The 24,632-nt window shown below is 34.6% G+C and overlaps 2 protein-coding genes across 2 annotated transcripts; both read left to right on the top strand.

The window, feature by feature from the left end:
• The first annotated feature begins 643 nt into the window (after nucleotides 1–643).
• On the top strand, nucleotides 644–4,941 carry LOC147387213 (GDSL esterase/lipase At5g55050-like). Its single transcript, XM_086421773.1, has 5 exons — nucleotides 644–1,030; nucleotides 1,352–1,494; nucleotides 3,341–3,577; nucleotides 3,672–3,921; nucleotides 4,550–4,941. Exons 1-5 carry the CDS (start codon nucleotides 796–798, stop codon nucleotides 4,768–4,770), a joined length of 1,086 nt encoding a protein of 361 aa, XP_086277899.1. The 5' UTR covers nucleotides 644–795; the 3' UTR covers nucleotides 4,771–4,941.
• Nucleotides 4,942–16,135: 11,194 nt separating this feature from the next.
• LOC147387212 (L-ascorbate oxidase homolog) lies at nucleotides 16,136–21,653 on the top strand. The gene is made up of 8 exons (XM_086420736.1): nucleotides 16,136–16,554; nucleotides 16,643–16,752; nucleotides 18,725–18,995; nucleotides 19,115–19,217; nucleotides 19,637–19,982; nucleotides 20,069–20,434; nucleotides 20,531–20,609; nucleotides 21,184–21,653. The coding sequence occupies exons 1-8, from the start codon at nucleotides 16,414–16,416 to the stop codon at nucleotides 21,394–21,396; spliced, it is 1,629 nt and encodes a 542-aa protein (XP_086276862.1). The 5' UTR covers nucleotides 16,136–16,413; the 3' UTR covers nucleotides 21,397–21,653.
• Nucleotides 21,654–24,632: the final 2,979 nt, after the last annotated feature.

Here is a 24,632-nt window from a genome sequence, read left to right as displayed (position 1 = left end):
GATTAAAAATAAAGAAAATAAATACATGGTTGAGAATAAGTATAAAAAAATTGTGATGCCAATAGAATTTACATTTCATTTTTTTTATATATTAGATTTTTTTTTTTAAAGATTTTATATGAGCTTAATCATAATTGTAAACGACTACTGAAATTATTTGAACAAGTGTTATAATGTTTTTCTAAAATTCAGATAATAATTTAAATCAAACCTTTGTAATTGTTGAATGGTGTCTCCTAATGTGAGATGTGCTAGAACCATAGATTTTTTTAATCGGGATACATAATTATACATCCCCATAAATATGTGGAGTTGTGTAGTTGGAAAAAAAATCTATGATTCTAGCACATGTCACATCAAGAGAGTGTGTTGGGTATGTCAGAGGGGGGTCTGGAGAGTCAGAAAATCACTATTCAATTTATAATTGGGGTGTAATAAGTAAAAGTTGAGGTGTCAATATCAGCTCTCTAAGTTTAGCTTTCTTGTTTTATTGTTTCATGTCACTCAGTGGTGGGGGTAGCATTTTCCTTGCAAATGAACGAGACACCAATAATGTTACATAGGTTTCACATTTATATATATAATTTAAATAAATGTGAACGAGGACTTATAAGTAGTCCTCTGGTCTGCCCACTTGAGCCCACACGGCACTCTTTCATAGACCTCTCTTCACACTACTATCTTTCAACCTTTACTCGGCTTTTCTTCCTCTTTAAAACCCATTATTTATGCTTTAAATTCTACCAAGAAAATAGAGAAGAAAGACAGAGATCTTGTAAACTAATTAATAATTAAATGGCTCTCTCCCTTCTCTATTCCTTCTTCTTGTTCTTCTTCTTCTTCAATCATTCAATGGGTCAGATGGTTCCAGCGGTTTTTGTGTTTGGAGACTCTTTGGTGGATGTTGGCAACAACAATCACCTCAGTATCTCCTTGGCTAAAGCCAATTTTCCTCATAATGGAATCGATTTTCCTGGAAAAAAAGCTACTGGAAGATTCAGTAATGGAAAGAATGCTGCAGATCATTTGGGTACTCTAACCCATTCATCATATATAGACACTTTGTTTTTATTTTTACTTAAATTTAACTGTAATCAACATTCTTATCTACTTAGATTTTTGTTTGTTTGCTTGTTGTTGGTGGTTCAAGCAAATTACAAGGAATTCTTTTGCTTTTTGTTTTTTTGAAATTCTATTAGTACACCAACTTTTACTTACAACACACCAATCATTTTACTTATGGATTGATTTGTTATAAGTAAAAGTTGTTGTGCTAATAGCAGTTCTCTTCGTTTTCTTCTCTTTTTTTTTTCCAAAAATATATGAAGTTTTGTATTATTTTATTGTGCAGCTGACAAGCTCGGCTCACCAACCTCGCCACCATATCTATCGGTTAAATCCGCCTCCAACAAGAGCAACGGCAACGCTTTCCTTGGTGGCGTAAGCTTCGCTTCAGGAGGAGCCGGAATCTTGGATGGCTCAGACCAGCTTTATGTAAGAATCCATAAAATAAATAAATAAAATAATAATAATAATAAATACTAAATACATAGATTGAAGCTTTATTGCCACACCAAGGTTTATTTTATAGAATTCCAATAAATGAGAGTAATCATATATTTTATTGGCAAACCACTTCTTTTTTATTTTTTTCCTTTTATGAACTAGAAAAATTATAGAATTAATGAAAAATATCAAATAAAATAAAAATGAGAAAAATATAAGAGAAGAAAGTGAAAGCGAATAGGGATTTTCGAATCAAGAGAACATTTACGAGATTGTTGATGCCCCTATTTTCACATATCATATGTAACTTTACAAGTATTTTTTATTAGAAAAAAGGGTCTTAATAATATGACTCACCAGGTGGCATACTCAAATGACTCCATGATGTGGACAAGTTGGGGAATCGTATACCTCAAGATACATGATTTCCTCGGGATACACTTTATTATGGGGAAGTGCAATCGTGTATCCCGAGGCATACAGATTTATTGTACCCGAACTTGTCACGTCATGGAGTCATTTGCGTATGCCACCAAGAGAATCATATTATCACGACTCTAAAAAAGCACGGTGTACTAATATGACTCGTGGTTTCAAAAAGAGTCATGCTAGAGTGACCTCAAGTTGGAATCTCATATCGCACTTCTTGACGTGAAAGTGGATAGGAACCATAGATGTTTTTTCACTCATATCCCAATTAACTATGATTCCCATACACTTTCATGTTAAGAAGTGTGATATGAGGTTCCAGCCTAAGGTCACTTCAACATTATTCTTTCAAAAATCGTCCCAGATCAAGATGAATCACTCATTAATTTATCTCAATATCATTCATGAATGAGATGATAGCAATTTATGAGATTGAAAATCATGATTTAACCTCTTTGTTTTATTTTATTTTATTTTATTATTATTATTATACGGAGATAATTAATAGTATTATCAAGGGGGGAGCCAAGATTTTGCCCATGTGAGGGCAACCAAAAGTAGAAAAAAAAAATTGTGGGGTCAACTAAGAGTGGAAATATATATATATATATATATATATATATTTGTGGGGGCAACTAAGAGTGGAAATTTTTTTCATGAGGGGCAATATTGGCAGATTTTTTTATCCACCACTAAAATTTGTCGCAATAGCTCACTAATCTATAGACTTTGAAAATTCTTAGGGGGCAAGTGCCCCCATTGCAAATCCACCCCATGCTATTATGGTTTGTATTGAATGTATATTTTCCTCCAATCTTGGGTGTGTCATACCCTAGTGAAGCCTTGAGACTCTCTTACAATCATAGTTCTCCCCTCTCCAGCAAATCGGTATTTTGCAATAGTTGGTTATTTAACATGGTATCAAAGAGTTAGATTCGTATAGTTCAAGGGTTCGAATTTTTCCACCTTTATGGGTGAAGGGGAGTGTTGAGTGTATATTTTCCTCTACTCTCTTGTGTGTCATACCCAAGTTAGTCCCGGTGACCCTCTTATATTCTTAGTTATCCTCTTCTCCAACATATTGGTCTTTTGGAGTAGTTGGTTAATAGCTTGTGAAGCCTAATGGTACTAGTCAACGAGGAGTTAGTTTTAATCAATCCACATTTTTGTGTTGGTAGGCTGATAATCCTATTTAATTAGGGTATTTATAGTAATCTTCTGATCCTAAATTATGACCATTGGATCAAGAAGCTAAAACTTCGATTTATATGGCCCCCACAAGAGACAGTCAAGATTGGTTTTTTTTTTTTTTTTAATTTGGCTTTATTGTTGAATCAACACAAAGTTGAAATTTTTGCTAGAACTTGGATTGATACTTATTCTCATTTTTATGATTTTAATGCAGCGTCAATCCATCACCCTCAACAAGCAGATTGAGTACTACTCAACAGTACATGGAGAACTACTTCAACAGCTCGGAACCGTTGGATTACAAAAATATTTATCTAAATCACTCTTCGTTGTGGTGATTGGAAGCAACGATATCCTTGGACGCTTCAAATCAGGGTCCACCCCTCCCGACAATAAAACTCCACAAGAGTTCATCAATACATTGACACTAACACTTAAAGGCCAATTAAAGGTCCCAACAAACCCATTTGATATAACCCAAAATATGTTCAAATTATGTTTTAGTTTGATTGATCAACATTTATATATATTTTTTTCTTTTACAGCGGATTTACGACCTCGGTGCACGTAAACTCATCGTTGTTGGTATCGGGGTGATCGGATGTTGTCCATCACAAAGGAACCAAATGAAAACAGGAGAGTGCAATGAGGAAACAAATTACTGGTCCAAAAAGTACAATGAAGGAGTTAACTTGCTTTTACAAGGAATGAAATCAGAGCTTAAAGACATAAACTATTCCTTCTTTGACACATATGGTGTCTTGCTCAACTTCATTCAAAAACCAACCATTTATGGTATAACATACTCTTTCTCTCTTTTTCTTTTCTCTTTTTTCATTTTTTTTAAAGAGAGGTGGGTTAGTTAAGTAAGCTTGATTAGTGACGTAGAACGAGTTGCAATAGATTATATGGACTAGGATGACCAAAAGAACGTGGATTGGGCACGGGTGCCTTAGCTTAATGGTTATAACTTAACGATCGTAAATCAGAATGATTAAAAGGAGCACCACAACAAGAAAAATAGCCGTAGGTCGTCGAGAAAATGCTTTAATTAATAGTCTATGGATCCAAATTTATTTTAAAAGATCTTGACTAATAATTTTAAGATTAGTCAGAAAGTTTTTAGATTGGATTTTTAATTATTTTTTTGGAAGTTTATCATTTTTAGTAAGTAAATATGGTAATAAAAATTAGGCTCGAATTAGATGTTTGAAAATTTATTTAAAGCAATGTGAGTGATGGTTTTATTCATTCAGATTATTAAATAAAATTTCAATTTCTTAGAAAATTAATTTTTCTTTATGGATTCAAGGTTGTCTTTTAGGATATAAGAAGAAAAAACAATCTTCATTCTTCATCACGAATCCGCTATGCAATTGGATTAATATATATATTTTTTTTGGGGGGATTGTTACGCTTACAGGGTTTACGGAGGTGAAAGCTGCGTGTTGTGGACTAGGAAACCTTAATGCTAAGGTTCCATGCATTCCCATTGCTAAATATTGTCCGAATAGGACTGATCATGTGTTTTGGGATCTCTTCCATCCGACCGAGGCTGCTTCTCGCATCTTTGTAGATACCATTTTCGATGGTTCGAAACAATATGTAAACCCTATTAACGTTAGACAATTAGTTTCCATTTAAGCTTAATGAAGCAATCTATGCTTCATTTTTCATACTTGTATTTTTTTTTTTTTCTTGTGGCTTAGACATGCTAGATGATATATGCTTGTTGTTTGAGATTTATTGGGAATAGTGAGCTCCTAAACTTAAATTCAATCTCTCCACATTGTTTATAAATTTTATTTTCTAAAAGTTCGGGTTTAACAATGATGAATAGAGAATGTTGGAATCCACTTTTGATTGATTGGTAGGGAGTGATTTCGGAAATCCATGCTTTGAATATTTCAAGAGATCCCACATTTCTATTGGTTCACGTGTATTGAAGGATTTCCAAATGTAGATATTTTTGTAAAGGAAAATGCTTTACTACCTACATTGGACATTGGGTCCATTACTGAGTTAACCTGACAGTGCATAGAGAATCAATGATTTTCTAACTTGTATCTTAAGAAAATAAATCTATGATTATCTGTGCACTACCAGGTAAACTCAATGTTGGGCTCAATGTCCAACGCAGGTAGTGTAATATGACTTTTGTAAATTTATGATGCCCTTCAATACATGTCAACTAATGGAAATGCATGGTCTCCGAATTAAACTTGTTTGTAGGTCTAGCAAATGCCAAACACGTTGAATGTTTGATATTTGTCAAATATAAGCATGAGATGTGTTAGAAAAACTAATTTATTCATAATTCTTTGATGACTATTACATAAATCTCAATAGGGTATTTATAAATATTACATCAACCAAAATATATGAAAACTAACCTAATATAAATATTCTAGAATATCGTAAGTTATATATTATAAGAGTCATGCTAGGTTGACACATGAGGGACACATCTGACGTGGTGGTGCATACATATCAGTAGATGCTTTTTTGCGAGATATGAGTAAAAAGCATCTACGGCTATGTGCGCACCATCATGTCAGATGTGTCCCCGTGTTTCCCTCCTTGTGTCACTCCTGGGTTGGTCTCCATCAAAACCTTTTATTTGTGATGAGATATACTGAGTCATTGACAATGATACAATGAATCTTGGACACTTTAATACAATGTATCTTATTCTCTAATAATGTGTACCTTTGATTGGTCAATAATATTCTTGAATGTCTTATATATGGCAATCCAAAGTGGGTTGTTGGGTTACGAAAATAAGTTCACCATAGCTTTTTCATTGAACATCAACCATTGACCTCTATTCATTGATTTTCTAAAACCATAATAATGATAATATATCTTTGGACTTGGTTTGATTGAATCATAGAGAATTGTCATCGGTGATCCCAGTCAAATCCCCACCTAAGCTTGTTGTGATATCAATGGTCAAAGGTCAGTGATCTTCTTCAGTCAACATTGATCAGGTTCTCCTATGAACATTATCACATGTTACAGTTAGGGTTTGTCAACAAATTGGGCTCGTATCAAATCAATATCATTCTAGAACAAATATGATAAGTGGATTGGAGCCATAATTGATATGATGCTTAGATCAATTTTTATCAAATCTCAATATTAGAATCCAAATGTCATTCAAAAACTATTAGGGCATGTCTGGATTGGATCAAACCCGATTTTATATACAAAATCTAAAGAAAATTCATGTTTAAAGAAAGATACATGACATAATTACAAACTTTCTCACTTTTTATAAGATCGAAATATGGTTAATCTAAAACCAATTTAGAGAGGATGTATTTTTTTCCTGTTGTGACATCATGAAGTATTTTTCTATAGTTTAGAGAGTGTCATATGGAGAAGACAACAAAATCAAATCGTTTAAATTTGTGGATTCAATCACCGTTTATTTCTAAAACTTTTGATCAAGTAAAAAAAAATTAGAATATATCTAAGCTATGAGCCCTAAAGTACTACAAGATGCTATAGAAAAAAAAAAAAAACAATATATTGTGCGTATGCTATATATATATAGGGAAATGTTCAGCAACAAACATTTTGGCAAAACATTTTTCAAAACATGGGTTAGAGGTTTTGGAATGGGCTGATTTTTAGTGAGGATGATCTCTACGGTGAGGAGATCATCATCACCAAAAATCAGCTCATTCCAAAACTTCTAACCCCATCAAAAATGATTTACAAAAAATGGACAATCCACGATTTTTCAACTTGTAAACTGGAGTTAGAAGTTTTGGAATGGCCTGATTTTTGGTGAGGATGATCTCCTCACCGTAGAGATCATCCTCACCAAAAATCAGCCCATTCCAAAACCTCTAACCCATGTTTTGAAAAATGTTTTGCCAAAATGTTTGTCAAAATGTTTGCTGCTGAACGGGACCCATATATATATATATGGGAAATGTTCAGCACCCTAAGTTTTACCACACACTTTAACAAACGTTTTTTGTCTTACATGGGTTAGAGGTTTTGGAATGGGCTGATTTTTGGTGAGGATGATCTCTATGATTAGAAGATCATCCTCCCCAAAAATCAGCCCATTCCAAAATGTTTAGCCCCATGTTTACACGTTGAAAAATCGTGGACCGTCCATTTTTTGTAAACCATTTTTGATGGGGTTAGAAGTTTTGGAATGAGCTGATTTTTGGTGAGGATGATCTCCTCACCATAGAGATCATCCTCACCAAAAATCAGCCCATTCCAAAACTTCTAACCCATGTAAGACAAAACACGTTTGTTAAAGTGTGTGGTAAAGCTTAGGGTGCTGAACGGGACCCTATATATATATATATATATATATATATATATATATATATAAGGAAATGTTCAGCAACAAACATTTTGGCAAAACATGGGTTAGAGGTTTTGGAATGGGCTGATTTTTGGTGAGGATGATCTTTATGGTGAGGAGATCATCATCACCAAAAATCAGCCCATTCCAAAACTTCTAACCCCATCAAAAATGGTTTACAAAAAATGGACGGTCCACGATTTTTCAACTTGTAAACTAGGGCTAGAAGTTTTGAAATGGGCTGATTTTTAGTGAGGATGATCTCCTCACCATAGAGATCATCCTCACCAAAAATCAGCCCATTCCAAAACCTCTAACTCATGTTTTGAAAAATGTTTGTCCAAATGTTTGTTGCTGAACGGGACCCATATATATATATATATATATATAGGGAAATGTTCAGCAACAAACATTTGGACAAACATTTTTCAAAACATGAGTTAGAGGTTTTGGAATGGGCTGATTTTTGGTGAGGATGATCTTTATGGTGAGGAGATCATCATCACCAAAAATCAGCCCATTCCAAAACTTCTAACCCCATCAAAAATGGTTTACAAAAAATGGACGGTCCACGATTTTTCAACTTGTAAACTAGGGCTAGAAGTTTTGAAATGGGCTGATTTTTAGTGAGGATGATCTCCTCACCATAGAGATCATCCTCACCAAAAATCAGCCCATTCCAAAACCTCTAACTCATGTTTTGAAAAATGTTTGTCCAAATGTTTGTTGCTGAACGGGACCCATATATATATATATATAATATATATATATATAGGGAAATGTTCAGCAACAAACATTTGGACAAACATTTTTCAAAACATGAGTTAGAGGTTTTGGAATGGGCTGATTTTTGGTGATGATGATCTCCTCACCCCATCAAAAATAATTTACAAAAAATGGACGGTCCTCGAGTTCCAAAAAACCATTCCACTATTCTTGAAATAAATATAAGATTTAAAAATTTTAATATCCTTTCAAGAACCTCTCATCTTCTACTTAATAACTTTTTTTACATAGATAAAAAGTCAAACCTTAAAAAAAAAAAAAAAAAAAGTAAAATCTTTTAAGTTTTTCTACAAAATCTATCATTATCTAGAAATTGATATTATTTAGTTAATTAAGAGATTTTCTATTTTTGGATAAGATTACAATTTTAACCAAAATAAAATCTAATTCAAGATATATCAATTAATACCTCAAGATATGCATTAATTATTGTGTAATCAATTATCGATATTTGCCTTATTTAGGTTATGTGCCTAATTTCGATTTTACCTTATACATATAGCATCAAACAAAGACAAAGATACATAATTCCAACCAGAAAACTCGTAGATTTTATCAAAATTATTACTAACTTGATCATTGAAGTGTAAACATGGGGCTAGAAGTTTTGGAATGGGCTGATTTTTGGTGAGAATGATCTCCTCACCGTAGAGATCATCCTCACCAAAAATCAGCCCATTCCAAAACCTTTAACCCATGTTTTGAAAAATGTTTTGCCAAAATGTTTGTTGCTGAACATTTCTCATATATATATATAATAAATCTTATTATCTCTCACTATTTTTAATAAGATGGAGATGGAACCTCTATTTTAATGAAAAATAGTATTAAAAATTCCAAACTACTTCCAAAGATGTATATGAATTTAATATTTTATCAATTTAGAATTAAAATTTAGAGAGATTCTATTGGAACACCAACTTTACTTACAACACACTAATCCTTTTGAAATTAAGGATTTTTCCCAAAACGTCGGCAACTTATGTCCAAATTTCGATTTTGGTATACTGTTCATTTTAATTCCCAAAACATGCATTTCAAGTGAATTAGTCACTTTAATAATCAATGAATTAACTGGTATATCTACGAATTCGAATATATTAAAAGTGACTAATTATAAAAATGACGTATACATGTTTTGGAAATTAAAATGAACAGTGCACCAAACTTAAAATTTCGTCATATTTAACACACAAAATGAAGATTCAACCTTGAAATTAAGTTATTTATCTAGATTGGTGTATTATAAGTAAAAGTTGGTGTGTTAATGGCAACTCTCTAGATTTAAATCTAATATGAGCCTATTACAGTTAGATTTGGATTTAGTTGAGAGGCCTAATAGGATTTAAGAATAATAATCTAACCCAATCCCCATCCAAGCCCGAACTATAGCCACCCATCGACAAGCCTAACAATGCTATTCAAGTTCTCTTTTGGCCTTAAGAAAGGGAAAATTACTAACAGAGGGTTAAATATTTTAATATTTATAAGAAAAAAACTTATTTATTTTAAAAATGATCAAAAACAAATTAATTACTCGATAATCCAATATTTTAATAATTTTATGAACTATGCAAATTTTAAATGGAGGTTAAATTGTTGGGGTGTTAAAGCATACTATTAAAACATTGGACAATTCAAAATTTTAAGCACTCAAAGGGCATTTTTGATAAAATAATATCGAGCGAATTGCTAAAATTCTGGATTATCCAACGACTTAATTCATTTTTTTTTTTAATTTAATATTTAAATATTTTTTTAAAAATTGTAATTTTTTTAAAATAAAATAAACATCATCAACATTCGAAGGCCTTTTTTGTAATTTTAGGTTAGATTAGACCTAAAAACACATGAAGTAATTAGGAAAGACGAGAGCAATAAAGGGTGAGTCCGACAAATCAGTGTCGGCAAAAGAAATTACTGTATCTTATCTTAAGCAGCAATGCCAGATATAATAATGGTCAATGGTCCACATCTGTTGTAAATCGTTCAATCAATCTTCAATCTATGAGTTACAAAGTTACACGGTCAACTGATGAACGGTTCTGATTGAAGATGTGGATGAAATTGTAAATGATTCGTAATTTGGTAGTCAGAGTTGGAGATAAACGCGTTATTGCCAGTTGTAACGCGTTGAGGGTCCGAGTTTTGGAACTGCGGCGATGGGCATGGATTCCAATACTGAAAAAGACATTTGGTTTGAAAATCGAGATTCGAGAGAACCCACTGCGACCTTTTCAGATTCCTCTCTCTCTCTCTCTATCTATCTGACTCTCTCTCTAAAAAAGCTTATATGTTTCGTAATCTTCTTCACTGATTTTCATAAAAAGAGGCTTAAATCACGTTAATAAATCTTAATTTAAAAAAGAAAGATGCTATTGTCACACCAACTTTTACTAATGTCATACCACTTGTACACGGTGTGATTAGTAAAAGTTGGTGTGGCAATAGCAGCTCTCTTTTTAAATTCTAGACCCCGCGTTGAAAAACTGGACCTACACTACAGAACTATTCACAACATTGTTTTAAAAATCAGACCGAACCGGCTATCCGACCGGGTTTAACCGGATTTGTAATAAACTGGTTCAATTAATGGACATAAAGTTCTTTTTGAGTATTATGTTTTATAAAAATAAGTTTTGATGATTTAGAAAAATATAGATTTTAGATGATTTTATTCAAAAAGAGTTGGTACAACCAAATTGGATCAAGGTCTGACCAATTTGAATATTTTTTTTATCCAATTATTGGTTCGATTTTGAAACATTGATTCAAATTATTCATTCGAGATTCTTACTGCGTGGGCAGATTTACACTAGAGACAATATGTACATTTGTCCTCAAAATAAATTTTTAAAAATATTATAATTTATATGATACTGCGACAAATAATCGCAGTAAAAAAAATAAATTCACTGCTATTACCACCCTCACAAAATTTTTAAAAGTCTTTGTTGTCTTCACGAAGATAAAATCATGACTCCGCCTCTAAACTATGCCCTCCACAAATCAATAACTCTTTTAATACATAACCCTTAATCCAACTAATGTCTCTTAATCATGATGCATTGTACCAAGGGTGGAGCCAAAATTTGTCCATGTGGGGTCAATTAAGAAAGGAATTATTTTTGTAGGAGCAGCAAAAATGAATTCTTTTTTTTTTTTGTATGGCTGATATATGTCACAATAGCTCATATAGCTTTCTTTAACTTTGAAAATTCTTGTGGGGGGAAGTGCCCCAAATATAAATCTATCTCTGCACTGTGTAAAAGATTAATTTTCTTCAATAGTAATTTTGTTCATGTTTTTCTTAATTAACAATTTTCACTTTGCCATCCTTTGAATCTTACAACCATGTTTATCAAATAACAATAAACTTCGACAAAGTAACAATGTTTGTGGTTATATATTACATACCTTTACATTTATCATTCGTGGTTGCAAATCATTGATTTTATAGGCTTCGATGATGTCAAAATTATTTTCATCCATCAAGTGAAAATGATTGGACATCATTCTCAAAATATGACTCCATTAGAATTGTCATTTTTATACAAGATACATTACTTGATAATGCCAATTCCTACCCATTGGATTCTCAAGGATGAATTTTTTTTTAATTTTTTATTTTTTGTCATCAAAATAGACAACTTGGATATACAAAATTGTTATTCTCAACTTCTAAATTTTTCTACTCAATCCAGAAAAGAATTCTCAAATCAAGAACATAACTAAAAACCTTGAGGGGACCACTCAATGGCAATTTCAAATCCAATAAGCCATGAGAGTCTGTTGGCTGTGTGTTTAATACCCAGTATGAGCAATATTTTCCCAAGGCCACCCGCGTGGGCATTCCCTCACATACTTGGTGTGTGTGATGTGCGGACATTGCGCGTGCTTAGGAGAGCGTCCCATATACCTTGCTACCGACCCTACCTCATCCAATCCCCCCTAGTCAGATGTAATTCTGGACACTCTTGTTATCAAAAAAAAAAAGAAGAAATGATAATAGACAACTCATTTCTATTATTTCCTTATTAATTGCAATCCATTCATCACATCTTAGCACATAGTAGGGGGTGTTGGGTTTGGAGGGGCAGAAAGCATGGGTCCTCCATGTTGTCTATATCTAATAGCAGAAAAAGTCTGACTAACCTTACTAAGATAGTGAGGAAAAAAAAAGACCTTATATCCACCATCCAAAAGGTCTTGAGATTTGTAACAAATCTTGATGTCTTGTTTCACACATACCAAGATCTTTTTGATGGTGGATGAGACTTTGTAAATCTTTTTTCCTCACTATCTTTGTAAGAAAAGGGTTCTTCTAGATAAAAAAAACCACCGCCAGTCCTGCGAAAAATTAAATTACATATTAGTAAGGTTGAGAGTTGAGACGACAGGGAACAGGTCACGATCTTAAATGTAATTTATGTCTGTATGGTAGGTATAATAATGAATTAAGATAACAAGTCGAGACAGCAAGGCCCCGTTGAGAGGAAAATTTTGAAAAAGGACTAAGGTCTGACACGTGAATTAAAAATATTTATGGCCCAGTAGAGATTTTTTTTTTTTTTCTTTTTTTTTAAGATTTCAGACCATGGTCTTCCTTGTGATGTTTGTTTCATATATTGTGGCACATGACTTAGATTGTGTTAGGTTGACCACCGTTTTAATAGTTCTTTATAAATAAATCATCTTTTAATGACATTTCGTGTTGTGGTCTCTAAATTTACAGCTTATGAATATGTTCTTGTTGACCTGCTAAATTGGCCATATTGAGTGATTAATAAAATTTATTTTATAAGTTTATGTTTTATCTAATATGAAAATTGTTTGAACATGAAAAATATCATCTTGAGTTGTGTCAAATGCGTTTACATGGTAAATTGTTAGGAGAAATACGATTACGATCGAGTAATTTAAGAAGATGAAATTCCCATGTAAGTGTGTAGTACGGATACTCTGAAAAAATATTTATGACGAAATAAAATTATTCAACATGTACACAACATGAATAGATAGAATTTAACGTTTCGTCGACATTATTTTTTAGTGTTTTTGGCACCATGGGGATAAAACCCCGGGGTGGGCGGCCCGAAAGCCGCCGCACAGCCTGAGCGCCCTAGAGGTTAATTACTTCGAAGGGTGTGATGGTTGTGTCTAGAGGCGACTATTCCGGCAGAGATGTATGGAATAGTTATCCTCGAGTTCTACTACCATCAAGCTGATAACCGAAGGGTTCTCAGCCGTTATAGTAGAAATGCTCTAATACATCGATTAGAGCACCCCAAGCCTTAGGTTATGAAGCATTCAAATAAGGTGTATTGTGATACATTGTCTTATGATTTCATAAAAATAGGATTAGACTAGATTACATTTAATCCTCTAGTATTTATAAAGAAAACAATTCTTAACTAGATATGCTATATCTAGTAAATCTAATTTCAATCTTTAGCAAAATCTAATCATCATCTTTATGAAATCATGATTTTGTGTATTGTCGCATATTCCTTACTATAATGCTTCATTACCTAACACTCTTTAACAGATATGAACAACGTACATGTATACTATGTGCTCTAACCAAAGAAATAAATTTTATAACTATTTTGTATTACTAGGTTCCTTCCAGCTCGATGGGACAAATTGTTTAGGGATTGATATCGAAATAAACTTCTTGGACCTCGACTCAATGCATCATTTATCCTTAACAACTTGCAAACTTTCTGTGATCATTGTACACAATATCATTGTGTGCTAATTTTTGAAATAGTTGTCAATGGTGGAATCCGTTGTTAATAATCTTCCCTTCTAGTTATCCATGACACTTTGGGAAGCAAAGGATATTCGGTTCGATTCATACTAGGTTCGTGAAATGCATTGAACTTGTTTTCTTCAAATTGATGTATACCCTCCACATCTTAACGAAAATTCCTTATTTATTTTTTCCTCAAAATCAGTCATGTTTAACCTTTAATTTTTCATCTCCAAAACCATTCATCTTCAACTTGATATATTGCCTTTAAAGGGTAAAATCGGTATTAGATATGTGGCGTAAATAAGATTAATATTGATAATTGATCACACAATAATTATTGCATATGTCGGGGTATTAATTGATATATCTTGAATTAGATTTTATTTAATTAAGATTGCAATCTTATCCAAAAATAGAAAGTCTCTTAATTAATTAGAGAAAATCTATTTTTAGATAATGATAGATTTTATAGAGAAACATGAATGATTTTACTTTTTTTTTAGGGTTTGACTTTTTATCTATATAAAGAAAGTTACTAAATAGAAGATACGAGGTTATTGGGAGGAGGAAAAGAAAAAATAAGGCTAGGTATTGTAAATCTTATATTTACTTCAAGAATAGTGGAATTGCTTTACGGGACCTGGGAACATAGTCCAATTTTTGGATTGAACCCCATTAACAAATCTTGCTTCTTATCTTCTCTCCCTTTTTTTATTTTCCTTAATATTTTTATGTGATTTTCATTGTTCATGTGCATCAAGAACAATGAAGATTGATCGTTAGGGGTAAATCTCAAGGAATCGACGGCATCTGAGATTTTACCTCTACACTATGTTATCTAGTTTTTGCTGATTCGCTTGATTCAAATTTGGAATCGTGATTTGTCGTTCCTCACTTTAAAATGAATATGACTTGTAGTGGTAGATAGAGATAATCTTACCTTGCCTTAAGAATTAAAGGTTGAAATAGGTAATGTAAAGGTAAAATCTCATATGCCGTCAATTCCTTGAGATTTATACCTAACAATAAATCTTCATTGTTCTTAATGTATGCGAACGATCAAAATCACAAATAATAATAATAATAAAATGAAAAAAAAGGGATAGAGGACAAGAAGAAAGATTTGTTTATAGGGTTCATCCCAAAATAAGACTACTTCCTCGGGTTCCGAAGAGACATTCTATTATTCTTGAAGCAAATAAAAGATTTACAAAATTTAACCTCCTTTTTTTTTTCTTCCTCTCAAAAGTATTTCCTATTCTACCTAATTACTTTTCTTATATAGATAGAAAGTCAAACTTTAAAAGAAAGTAAAATCATTCAGGATTCTCTACAAAATTTATCTTTATCTAGAAATAGATATTCTCTAGTTAATTAAGAGATTTTTTATTTCTTGATAAAATTACAATCTTAACCAAATAAAATCTAATTCAAGATATATCAATTAATATCTTGAGATATACATTAATTATCATGTGATACGATCAACGATATTCATCTTATTTACGTCACGTGCCTAATATCGATTTTACCCTCTATACATAACATCAAACAAAGGCAAAGATACATAATTCCAACCAGAAAACTCGTACATTTTTTCAAAATTATTACCAACTTGATCATTAAAGTGCATTCATGGACACCGACAAATAAAGAGTTGAGAGAAATAAAAAAAATAGAGTCGACTCATTTTGAGGACTCATTCAAGATTTTCTATTTGAATAAAATCAAAATGGATTGCAAAAGAGTTGATTAATGATCACATAATGAATCACAATCATCCTTCAATGGTTCTTTTTCCTTTTGGACCATTTAATTGATAGTTTTTCAAAAGTTCGATTTCAATAACTTTAAAGTGAAATCTACCGAACGTTGAAGATGTGCCGCCACACAATGAAACACTCTTCTATCAGTAAATAGTAAACGTGAGGAAATTAATACCCAAGTATAGCACGTGAACGTGCACTGTTGCACATGCGAAAGGGTAATTCCGTAATAATATTAAATCTCAATCTGTTTTTGGCAATTTCCTATTCTCTTAAACTTAAACCGTGTCGATGGTCCGCTTTACTACACTGCCAGCTCACACACTCTCTCTGTTCTTCTTATAAAATCCCCCCACTAGATCTCGAGCCAAAGCAGCTGTCCACCGACCCGATACGGAAAAAAGGAAAAAAAAGACAATAAAAAAGGAAAAAAAAGAGGGAAAAAAAGATAGAAAAAGAGAGAGTGAGGGATAGCTTCTCTGCAACTCCTTCAATGGTGCCGTAGAAGCTTTGTTCTGTAGATCTCTTCCTCTATTTCAACTCCATATCATCCATTCTTTAAAGATCTTCAAACCAGAAGATAAGAAACAGAAACAAGAATCGAAACTCAGTTTTCAGAAAAAGAAGAAGAAGAAGGGATCAAAATGAGAGAAAACACGGTCCTCTGTTCTCTACTCTTCTTCTTCTTCACTATTCTTTCTTGCGTTAATGGCGAAGATCCTTACAGGTTCTTCACTTGGAATGTTACGTACGGTGATATTTATCCTCTCGGTGTAAAACAACAGGTAAAAATTATATATTTCTTTTGTTTGTTTCTTTTATTTTCCGTAAAAAAAAGATGTTTTTTTAGTGATAATGTGTGAAATGTTGCAGGGGATCTTGATTAATGGACAATTTCCAGGCCCTCAGATCGACTCTGTTACGAACGATAACTTGATTATTAGCGTTTACAACAGCTTGGACGAACCCTTCCTCCTCTCTTGGTGAGTAGAAAAAAAAAGATATTTTTTTTTTCGTTTTTGAAGTTTCAGTTTCTAATGAAGTTTTAGGAAATTTACTACTTTTTATTTCTGTGTTACCGAAGATTACGACACATTCGTCTCGGTTCGTCTCGGCTAGATTGGACCGGATCCACATTGTTTTTTTAAATAATAGATTTTTTTTTTCCTTTATTACTGTAATAAGAATACCCCTCTTATTATCAAAATGACTATTATGTCCTAACAAACAAATGGGATCCGATTCGCTGCTTCACATTGTAGTTGTGGAAACGTGAGGTGTTCACGTCCAATTGTTTTTTTTTTTTTAAAGATGCCACATGGCAGTCTTTCAGTCCATTGATCCATGAACTTGTGACCCAATCCTTGATGATGGATCTTCACACCAAAAATAAATTTGATCCAATGGTTAGAAATGATGGATCAGGCTGATTTTTGGTGCAAAGGGACATTGTTATCAAGGGGTGGGCCCAAAGTTCATAGGCTGAAACAAAGAGTGACAGGTGGCAATATTACAAGCTCCTGCGACAGGTATTTGTTTCATTTCTTTGATGAGATGATCAATGATAATCTGTTGCACTAGAAGATAGACTGAATAAAGAAGACTTGTTTTGTTTGGTAACACCTTTAGGGGACATGACTGTAAATTTAAGGAAATGAGAGGGGGTGTTTTGGTATGTTTAATTCAAAGAAGAAGCTAGAATCTATCTTATTATCCATTTTTGTTTGGATGGATTGGTTGGTATTTGGTGCACATGGCTGATGTTAGAGTTGGTCAGGATGACAAGTGGGTTTGGTTTGGTGTATCTGTAGATATTGAATTGGTGTACTTTTGTGCATTATGTGTCTCTCACAACACCTCTTAGTTATTCTACAAATGATTTTGATTGGTGATTTATAGCCATTGATTCAATTATTTTTCATCATGGACTTGAAAGTCACCTTTGGGCAAAAATTGCTCCAAAACACTAACTAGTGTCTACCAAGGAATGGACCAAACATTATGGGTTAGTGGGCGAGGGTTGGGTTGCAACCAAATACCCGGGTCTGGGTCTGGATCTGGATATGGGTTTTGGACTCGGTTTTTTTACTCAATTTGTACTTGGCTGACGTGGCAAGGGCATAGAACCATGGATCTTTTTCCTTGTGTATCCCGAAGAAAACGATCTATGGTTTTGTGCCCTTGGCACGACAGCCGAGTACAACCGAGTGAAGAAAACTGAATCCGAAAATCACAACTTTTTTTTTAATATGGTAGATTTGTGTAAGGTGTTTCCATTTAATGATGAGGCTCCATTTAGCAGATTTGTTATCTCATGAAGAAAAAAACGTTAAAACGTGTAGTAGTACCATTTTAATGGAGGACGAGGATGAATGTAGTCAATGTACACACCTTTAATTACAATAATAGGAGTCGAGCCTGCTTAATTTTGGCATCAATCCTCAAAACAGCTAGGACTGTCAATGGGTCGGGCTAGCCCCAGTTCATGTTTAGGTTCAAGGTTGGGATCTAGGTCCATTAGGCCTTCCCCGATAACTTATATAGTATACATATTTATATACAAAGTATTTGGGGGTCAACCTTTCCTTTAAATAAGGCCGAATGCATGCGAGTTGGGCTTGGACCTATCTTTTTGTTAGTTGACTTAGTCAGGCCCATTGATAGTCTCGAGCTTCCAAGTTAGACACAAGAGTGTGTGAGAATTCTCTTCAGAATGTGTGTGCCTAATTGTGTTTAGATGACTCTTAAGACACACGGTTAAGGCTGACTTGAGCTAGTTCATGAGGCTTAGCTTGAGTGCCGCATGGGCATGAGGTAACGAGGGGCTAGGTCGCAACTAGACAATTGTCACGGAGGTCATGACATGTGGTTCCCGCCACCTGTATAAAAGATGTGTATGTTTAAGAGAGTTTGATGATCGTTATTAATTATTCGTACTCTATGGTTCGTGAACAGGAACGGTTTACAGCATAGGAGGAACTCATGGCAGGACGGAGTCTACGGCACCAACTGTCCCATCCCACCAGGGAAGAACTTCACTTATGCGCTCCAAGTGAAGGATCAGATTGGTAGCTTCTTCTACTTCCCTTCTCTTGCATTCCACAAGGCTGCTGGAGGGTTCGGTGGAATAACGATCTTGAGTCGCCCTAGAATTCCTGTTCCTTTCCCTCCTCCGGCCGGGGATTACACAGTACTAGCGGGTGATTGGTTCAAGAAGAATCATACTGTAAGAAGATCCATAGTTCAAAATGGTTACTTGTAATTAAATTTTGGAAAAATCTAAGATCCATGAGACCGCTTTTATTTTTCTCACGTAATGGTTTTGGCTTCTATTGGGTTTTTCAGGATTTGAAAGCGATCTTAGATGGTGGAAACAATCTTCCCTTTCCTGATGGCCTTTTGATCAATGGTCGTGGATGGAATGGAAACACATTCACGGTCGATCAAGGTAACTGTTTATTATCTATTTCTTAGTCACAATCTACGTGGAAAACATAATAGTTCTCTTCCCAATGTGTATCCACCACATAAGTAGCTGTTGGGATTTAATCTCCATCACGAATCTCGAGGAGTAATTTCAATTTTATTCTTTTTCCAAGAATACTCCTCCAACTTTATTATCTTTCCTCTTCTACCCCTTTTCCAATAATGGCCCTCCAATTTTCTTGTCTTTACCCTTTTACCCATTTTTCAATAGTACCTCTTTAGCTTTATTGTCTTACCTCCATTACCCCCTAAACCCCAAGGAGGATGATCATGTTGTAGGCATGGGCAAACTCTAGTACTTATAGCATTTGGATTCTTGTTTTATTTAGTCCGATATGATAATCTATCTTAGATACTCTGTAATGAAACTTGTTTGGGCAGGTAAAACCTTTAGGTTCCGGATATCAAACGTGGGGCTTACGACATCCATCAACTTCAGAATTCAGGGACACCTGATGAAATTGGTAGAAGTAGAAGGATCTCACACGCTTCAAAACATGTATTCTTCCCTCGACGTCCATCTGGGACAGTCCCTCTCTGTCTTGGTCACAGCTGATCAGCCCCCACATAATTACTACATTGTTGTTTCCTCACGCTTTACCAGCCCCGTGCTCACTACAACAGCCATTCTCAAATACAGTAATTCGGATGGAAGTTTCATCAATCCTCCCCCTGGTGGGCCCACCATTCAGATTGATTGGTCCCTTAACCAAGCCAGATCTGTCAGGTATACCTTACTTTCATTAATAAGAAAATCCTTCTTAGGATGGATGGATAAAATATTTGAAGTTTTTTTTGTTACATATTGTTTAGGTGGAATCTTACTGCAAGTGGTCCCAGACCCAATCCTCAAGGATCTTACCATTATGGATTGATCAACACTACCCGCACAATCAGACTTGCAAACAATGCTCCTGTCATCAATGGCAAACAGAGGTTTGCTGTCAACAGTGTCTCATTCATCCCTCCAGACACACCATTGAAAGTGGCTGATTACTACAAGATCTCTAATGTCTTCAACCTTGGAACCATTCCCGACAACCCTACCGGTGGAGGTGGTTACCTCCAGACCTCTGTTATGGCTGCCGATTTCCGGGCTTATGTTGAGATTGTGTTTGAGAATTGGGAAGATACTGTGCAGTCATGGCACATTGATGGGTATTCCTTCTTCGTTGTCGGGTAAGATTACCTGGACCCGTAGTTGTTTCTCGATAATTGTGCTTCTTTTTATTGTTCTTGATATCTGAAACTACGGGAAATTTGTGGGATGAGCAGGATGGATGGAGGGCAGTGGTCACCGTCAAGCAGATTGGGTTACAATTTGAGAGACACGGTTGCTCGTTGCACTACTCAGGTGAGAATTTTATGGAGAGCTTATATCATCACACCAACATTTTTTCATTACACCAATTTATAGAAGAGTTGGGCTATACCTTGACTAATCTAGTCACGCACCCACCTGTGGACCCACATGGATTGTCATGTTGGCCAAATAACATCACTTCCCTCTAGATTTCATGGTCTAGATCAGATTTAAAATATAAAATAAAATTAAAAATTAATGCCTGCCGAACACAAAAAGTTCAAATCCAACATTTGAAAATTGTATTTTTATTTATTTTTATTTTGAATCTTCTTAAAATTTTGCGATCTAAATCTATGTGGCATACGATCAATTTTTTTGGATGCCATATTGAGGTGTGGTCGTAGAACTTTCCTCCCTTAACACGGGGAAAGTGTTATTCTTTAGGAATTGTCCACAGTACATCAAAAAATGGCACACATTCGCGTCCATGGCACGCATGCACGCAAGGAAGCTAAAACAAAATGAATGAAAAAAGAAAAAAAGAAGGGCAATTAAGAAGATTCAAGCAGGTTGAGCACAGTTCTTATATTTTGTTGTGGTTGGTGTTTGATGGTTGGTGCAGGTGTATCCCAAGTCATGGACTGCAATTTACATGGCTTTAGACAATGTGGGAATGTGGAACATAAGGTCTGAGAATTGGGCTCGCCAGTATTTGGGTCAGCAGTTCTATCTTCGCGTCTACTCCCCTGTAAATTCATGGAGAGATGAATATCCGATCCCAAAGAATGCTCTTCTCTGTGGTCGTGCATCAGGTCGTCGAACTCGGCCTCTCTGATCTATATCTAATGAGACCAAAAGTTTCTGTCACGAGAGGGTGACAGGTTCTTGGCCTTGGGCTTGGATTATATAAGAGATATGGCGCTTTGTAAGAAAAAATTGCTAGGGCTCATAAACTTGGGCACGGATCATAATCATTTTTTTTTTTGGCTTGGTTTCTCAATTTTCTTGATTCTCATTTGGTAGAACATTATTTGGTGATATTTCTTGTAATGTAGTACAATCCAATTTATAAGAGGACTTCATGATCTTCCATCCTTAATATTGCAATTGCTTTTCCAATTTATTAAAAATGTGGGTTGCAGTGGCCATACCTTTCTTGAAAAATAAGGTTTAGGTCATTGATCTTGAGCCTGCAAAGGAAGGGTTAGCCTCCAAAATTTCTGGTACATTGGATCAAGGTCGGATAGGGTTAGAACCCAATTACGTTCCCGACCGACGTTACTAATGTATATCATAAAATAACATGTTTATTCTCGTCTAAAATTATTTTAAAACTGAAATGGAGATTAGTTCTTTATTTTGATGCAAAGTAACATCAAATGATTCTAAACAACTTCATTGGGTTAGGTTATTCCCAAGGTACAAGTAATTTTGCATTCGCAAGAATGATTCAGACATCCTAATCAAGGTTAGCTCAATACAAGTTGAGGTCTAAGGCGACAAATATAAAAAAAAACTTGTTTTTTTCTTGAACTTTCACGATGAGTACCAAGACACTTTTAAGTGATTTTATTAATGTTTACAACTTTCAAATTATTGTATGGTAAATTATTTATTTTTATACCTTTTCATGGTATCATTTATTTGAAATTTAAAGTAAAAACATGAAAGTAAATGTAATCACAAGGTGCATCTAATGAAGTAAAAAGTATTCATCATCATATGGAGGGTATCCCTACCTATTTAGGACAACATTAAAGTTAAGTTCCATCACCATAACTGCAAAGGACTAGTATTTATAAACCCTTCATCTAATGCCTTCAATATTAGGTAACCTTCTTCAGAGCCTGGGCTTCAGAGTCACTCTTCAACTAAGGCATGGGGTCTTAAACTTGACCGAATTAGTCGGTTATTATTACTAATTTTTATATATTTAAATTATTTTTTAAATATTCATAAATTTAATATTTTTTTTATTTTACTTGTCCAATTCGTTGGATATTTGAATTGAGTTTTTTTTTTTTTTGAAAAGATAAGTGGGGGTTAGGCAGACCCATCTCGTTCATTCACAAATGATATCAAGATGACTCTAGGCAAATTTTTAAAGCCATGTTCAATGACCGATGATTGCAAATTAATTAGTAGAACTACTTGGATGGCCAGTCTGGAAGGAAGTTGGGTAGACAAAAGAGTTAAAGAGATGTCCTTTCTTTCTAAAGAGGTGGTTGTGAAGAGGTGGGAATAACTATGAGAGATACCTCTGTTAATTCTATTTCTCTTCTCATGTTTGGACTTTGGACCATCAACCAGCCTGTAAAGCAAGGCATATATAATGGAGTCCGACTTTGAAGCGGGTAGGCCGCTTCAAAATTTTGAAGGAATCCTCCTCTTTACAAGACATGTGGCATTTTGAATTTATTTCAAACGCCTACATTTCCACCAAAATTTGGAATACCTCCTTAGAAATGATACATGTAATCCGATAGAAAGGGTTCCTTCAAAATATTGAAGTGGTGTGCCTGCTCCAAAGTTTTTTCCTATATAATGAGCATTGTTCCGGAGGTCCTTTTTTTGTTTTACTTTTTGTGAGCCCTCCCAATTGTACTTCACCATTACTCAACTATGGAATTAGGAGGATTCCCTAAGAATTAATAGTTTGGGGTCACTCCTCTGAGTGACACGTGAATGTTCGAATGGAGGTTAATTTGAGAAATTTTCCCTTAAAGATGATAAAAAAAAAAAAGTTGAAAACAAGGTCTTGTATCCCAATTATTGGATTTCATGCTTCAACAGTCAAGATTTCGTATATTTTCATGAGTCATTGGATGCTAATTAAATTTATTTTTAATGAAACTTTTATAATCATTTCAAAATAGTGTCTAAATCAATTTTCTTATTATGTTTAATTCTCTTTTACCCATTGTACAAGGATTTACATGATTTGACAAATTGCCTACATCCATAGAAGGGAGGGAGATCAATACTAATCCACTATCAACGATAAAGATTACAAGCCCTCAAATCTCTACAACTTTCTCAACCGAAACCTCATAGAGCAATTAAAAAAATAATAATAAATTAACTAATGTAGCCCTAACCCGATATACGTACATATATATATATATTTGGCTTATCATGTCGGTAGGTATCCCCATCCCTCAGGTGAGTCTAATCCCACAGTCACACACACCATCCCCTCAAAAAGTCCTACATGTAATTGATTGAGTCGAGGGTCAACCGGGCCTAAAGGGTGGTCCCAAGGAATTCATTGCTTCGTGGGGTTTCGACCACTTGACCTATGCCATTCAGGCGTGGCCCCTAAACTACATGAAAGATCCCTTTTAATTTGTTGATTTAACCTTTTCAAGCCCAGTTAAGAACACTAGTCATCCCACAACATTACTATATAGTTATAAAGACTTATTTGGGTAAAGAAAGCAAATACAAGGTTGAAGGTGTTGCATGCTCTGGAAAGTATGAAACAAGTTGTAAGACCAGTTCAAAAGTTCTTTCTCACATCGACATGGAGTGGTGGTCTCTTTCCAAAGTAGGTAGTTGGCTCTATTAACTATCACAACGCGACTTATAGATGTAAAGTTGTATGTAATTAAAACCTTCTCAACCGTCTCGTTATACCTCTAAAATCTCTTACACCCTCTATAATCTATATATAACCACTCTTCATCTCTACTTCTCATCAAAATAACCATTACTACAACCAACATCAAACAAATATGAATACTAGGCTTTTTCTCCTACTTCTCTTAGCTGCTCTTGTTTGCAACACTAGTGCTAGAATCCTTGTGGATAAGAAGGGTTCCTTTGAGGAAAACAAGTCCTTCACCCATCATCATCATAAAAGTGGTGGTGGTGGTGGTGGAGGAGGCTTTGGTGGTGGAGGTGGTGGTGGATTGGCTGGAGGAGGAGGTTCTGGTTTTGGTAGTGGAGCTGGTTTCGGTGGGGGTGCTGGTGGACTTGGAGGTGGTGGTGGTGGAGGATTTGGTGGTGGTGGTGGTGGTGGTAGTGGTGGTGGCATTGGAGGCGGTTCGGGTTTTGGTAGTGGAGGGGGAT

This window comes from Akebia trifoliata, chromosome 13 (assembly GCF_017979445.1).
Source record: "Akebia trifoliata isolate Shusen 1 chromosome 13, ASM1797944v1, whole genome shotgun sequence".
NCBI classification, from domain to species: Eukaryota; Viridiplantae; Streptophyta; class Magnoliopsida; order Ranunculales; family Lardizabalaceae; genus Akebia; species Akebia trifoliata.
Note: the sequence above shows the minus strand (reverse complement) of the source record. Positions and strands in the feature narration are given on the sequence as shown.

Bases quoted from the DNA above. Each gene is read 5' to 3' on its own strand.
- LOC147387213 (XM_086421773.1), top strand. From the start codon at position 796: ATGGCTCTCTCCCTTCTCTATTCCTTCTTCTTGTTCTTCTTCTTCTTC. The intron at 3,578-3,671 runs GTCCCAACAAAC...TTTCTTTTACAG, and splicing joins CACTTAAAGGCCAATTAAAG to CGGATTTACGACCTCGGTGC. The intron at 3,922-4,549 runs GTATAACATACT...TTACGCTTACAG, and splicing joins TCAAAAACCAACCATTTATG to GGTTTACGGAGGTGAAAGCT.
- LOC147387212 (XM_086420736.1), top strand. From the start codon at position 16,414: ATGAGAGAAAACACGGTCCTCTGTTCTCTACTCTTCTTCTTCTTCACT. The intron at 20,435-20,530 runs GTAAGATTACCT...TGGGATGAGCAG, and splicing joins TATTCCTTCTTCGTTGTCGG to GATGGATGGAGGGCAGTGGT. The intron at 20,610-21,183 runs GTGAGAATTTTA...TGGTTGGTGCAG, and splicing joins TTGCTCGTTGCACTACTCAG to GTGTATCCCAAGTCATGGAC.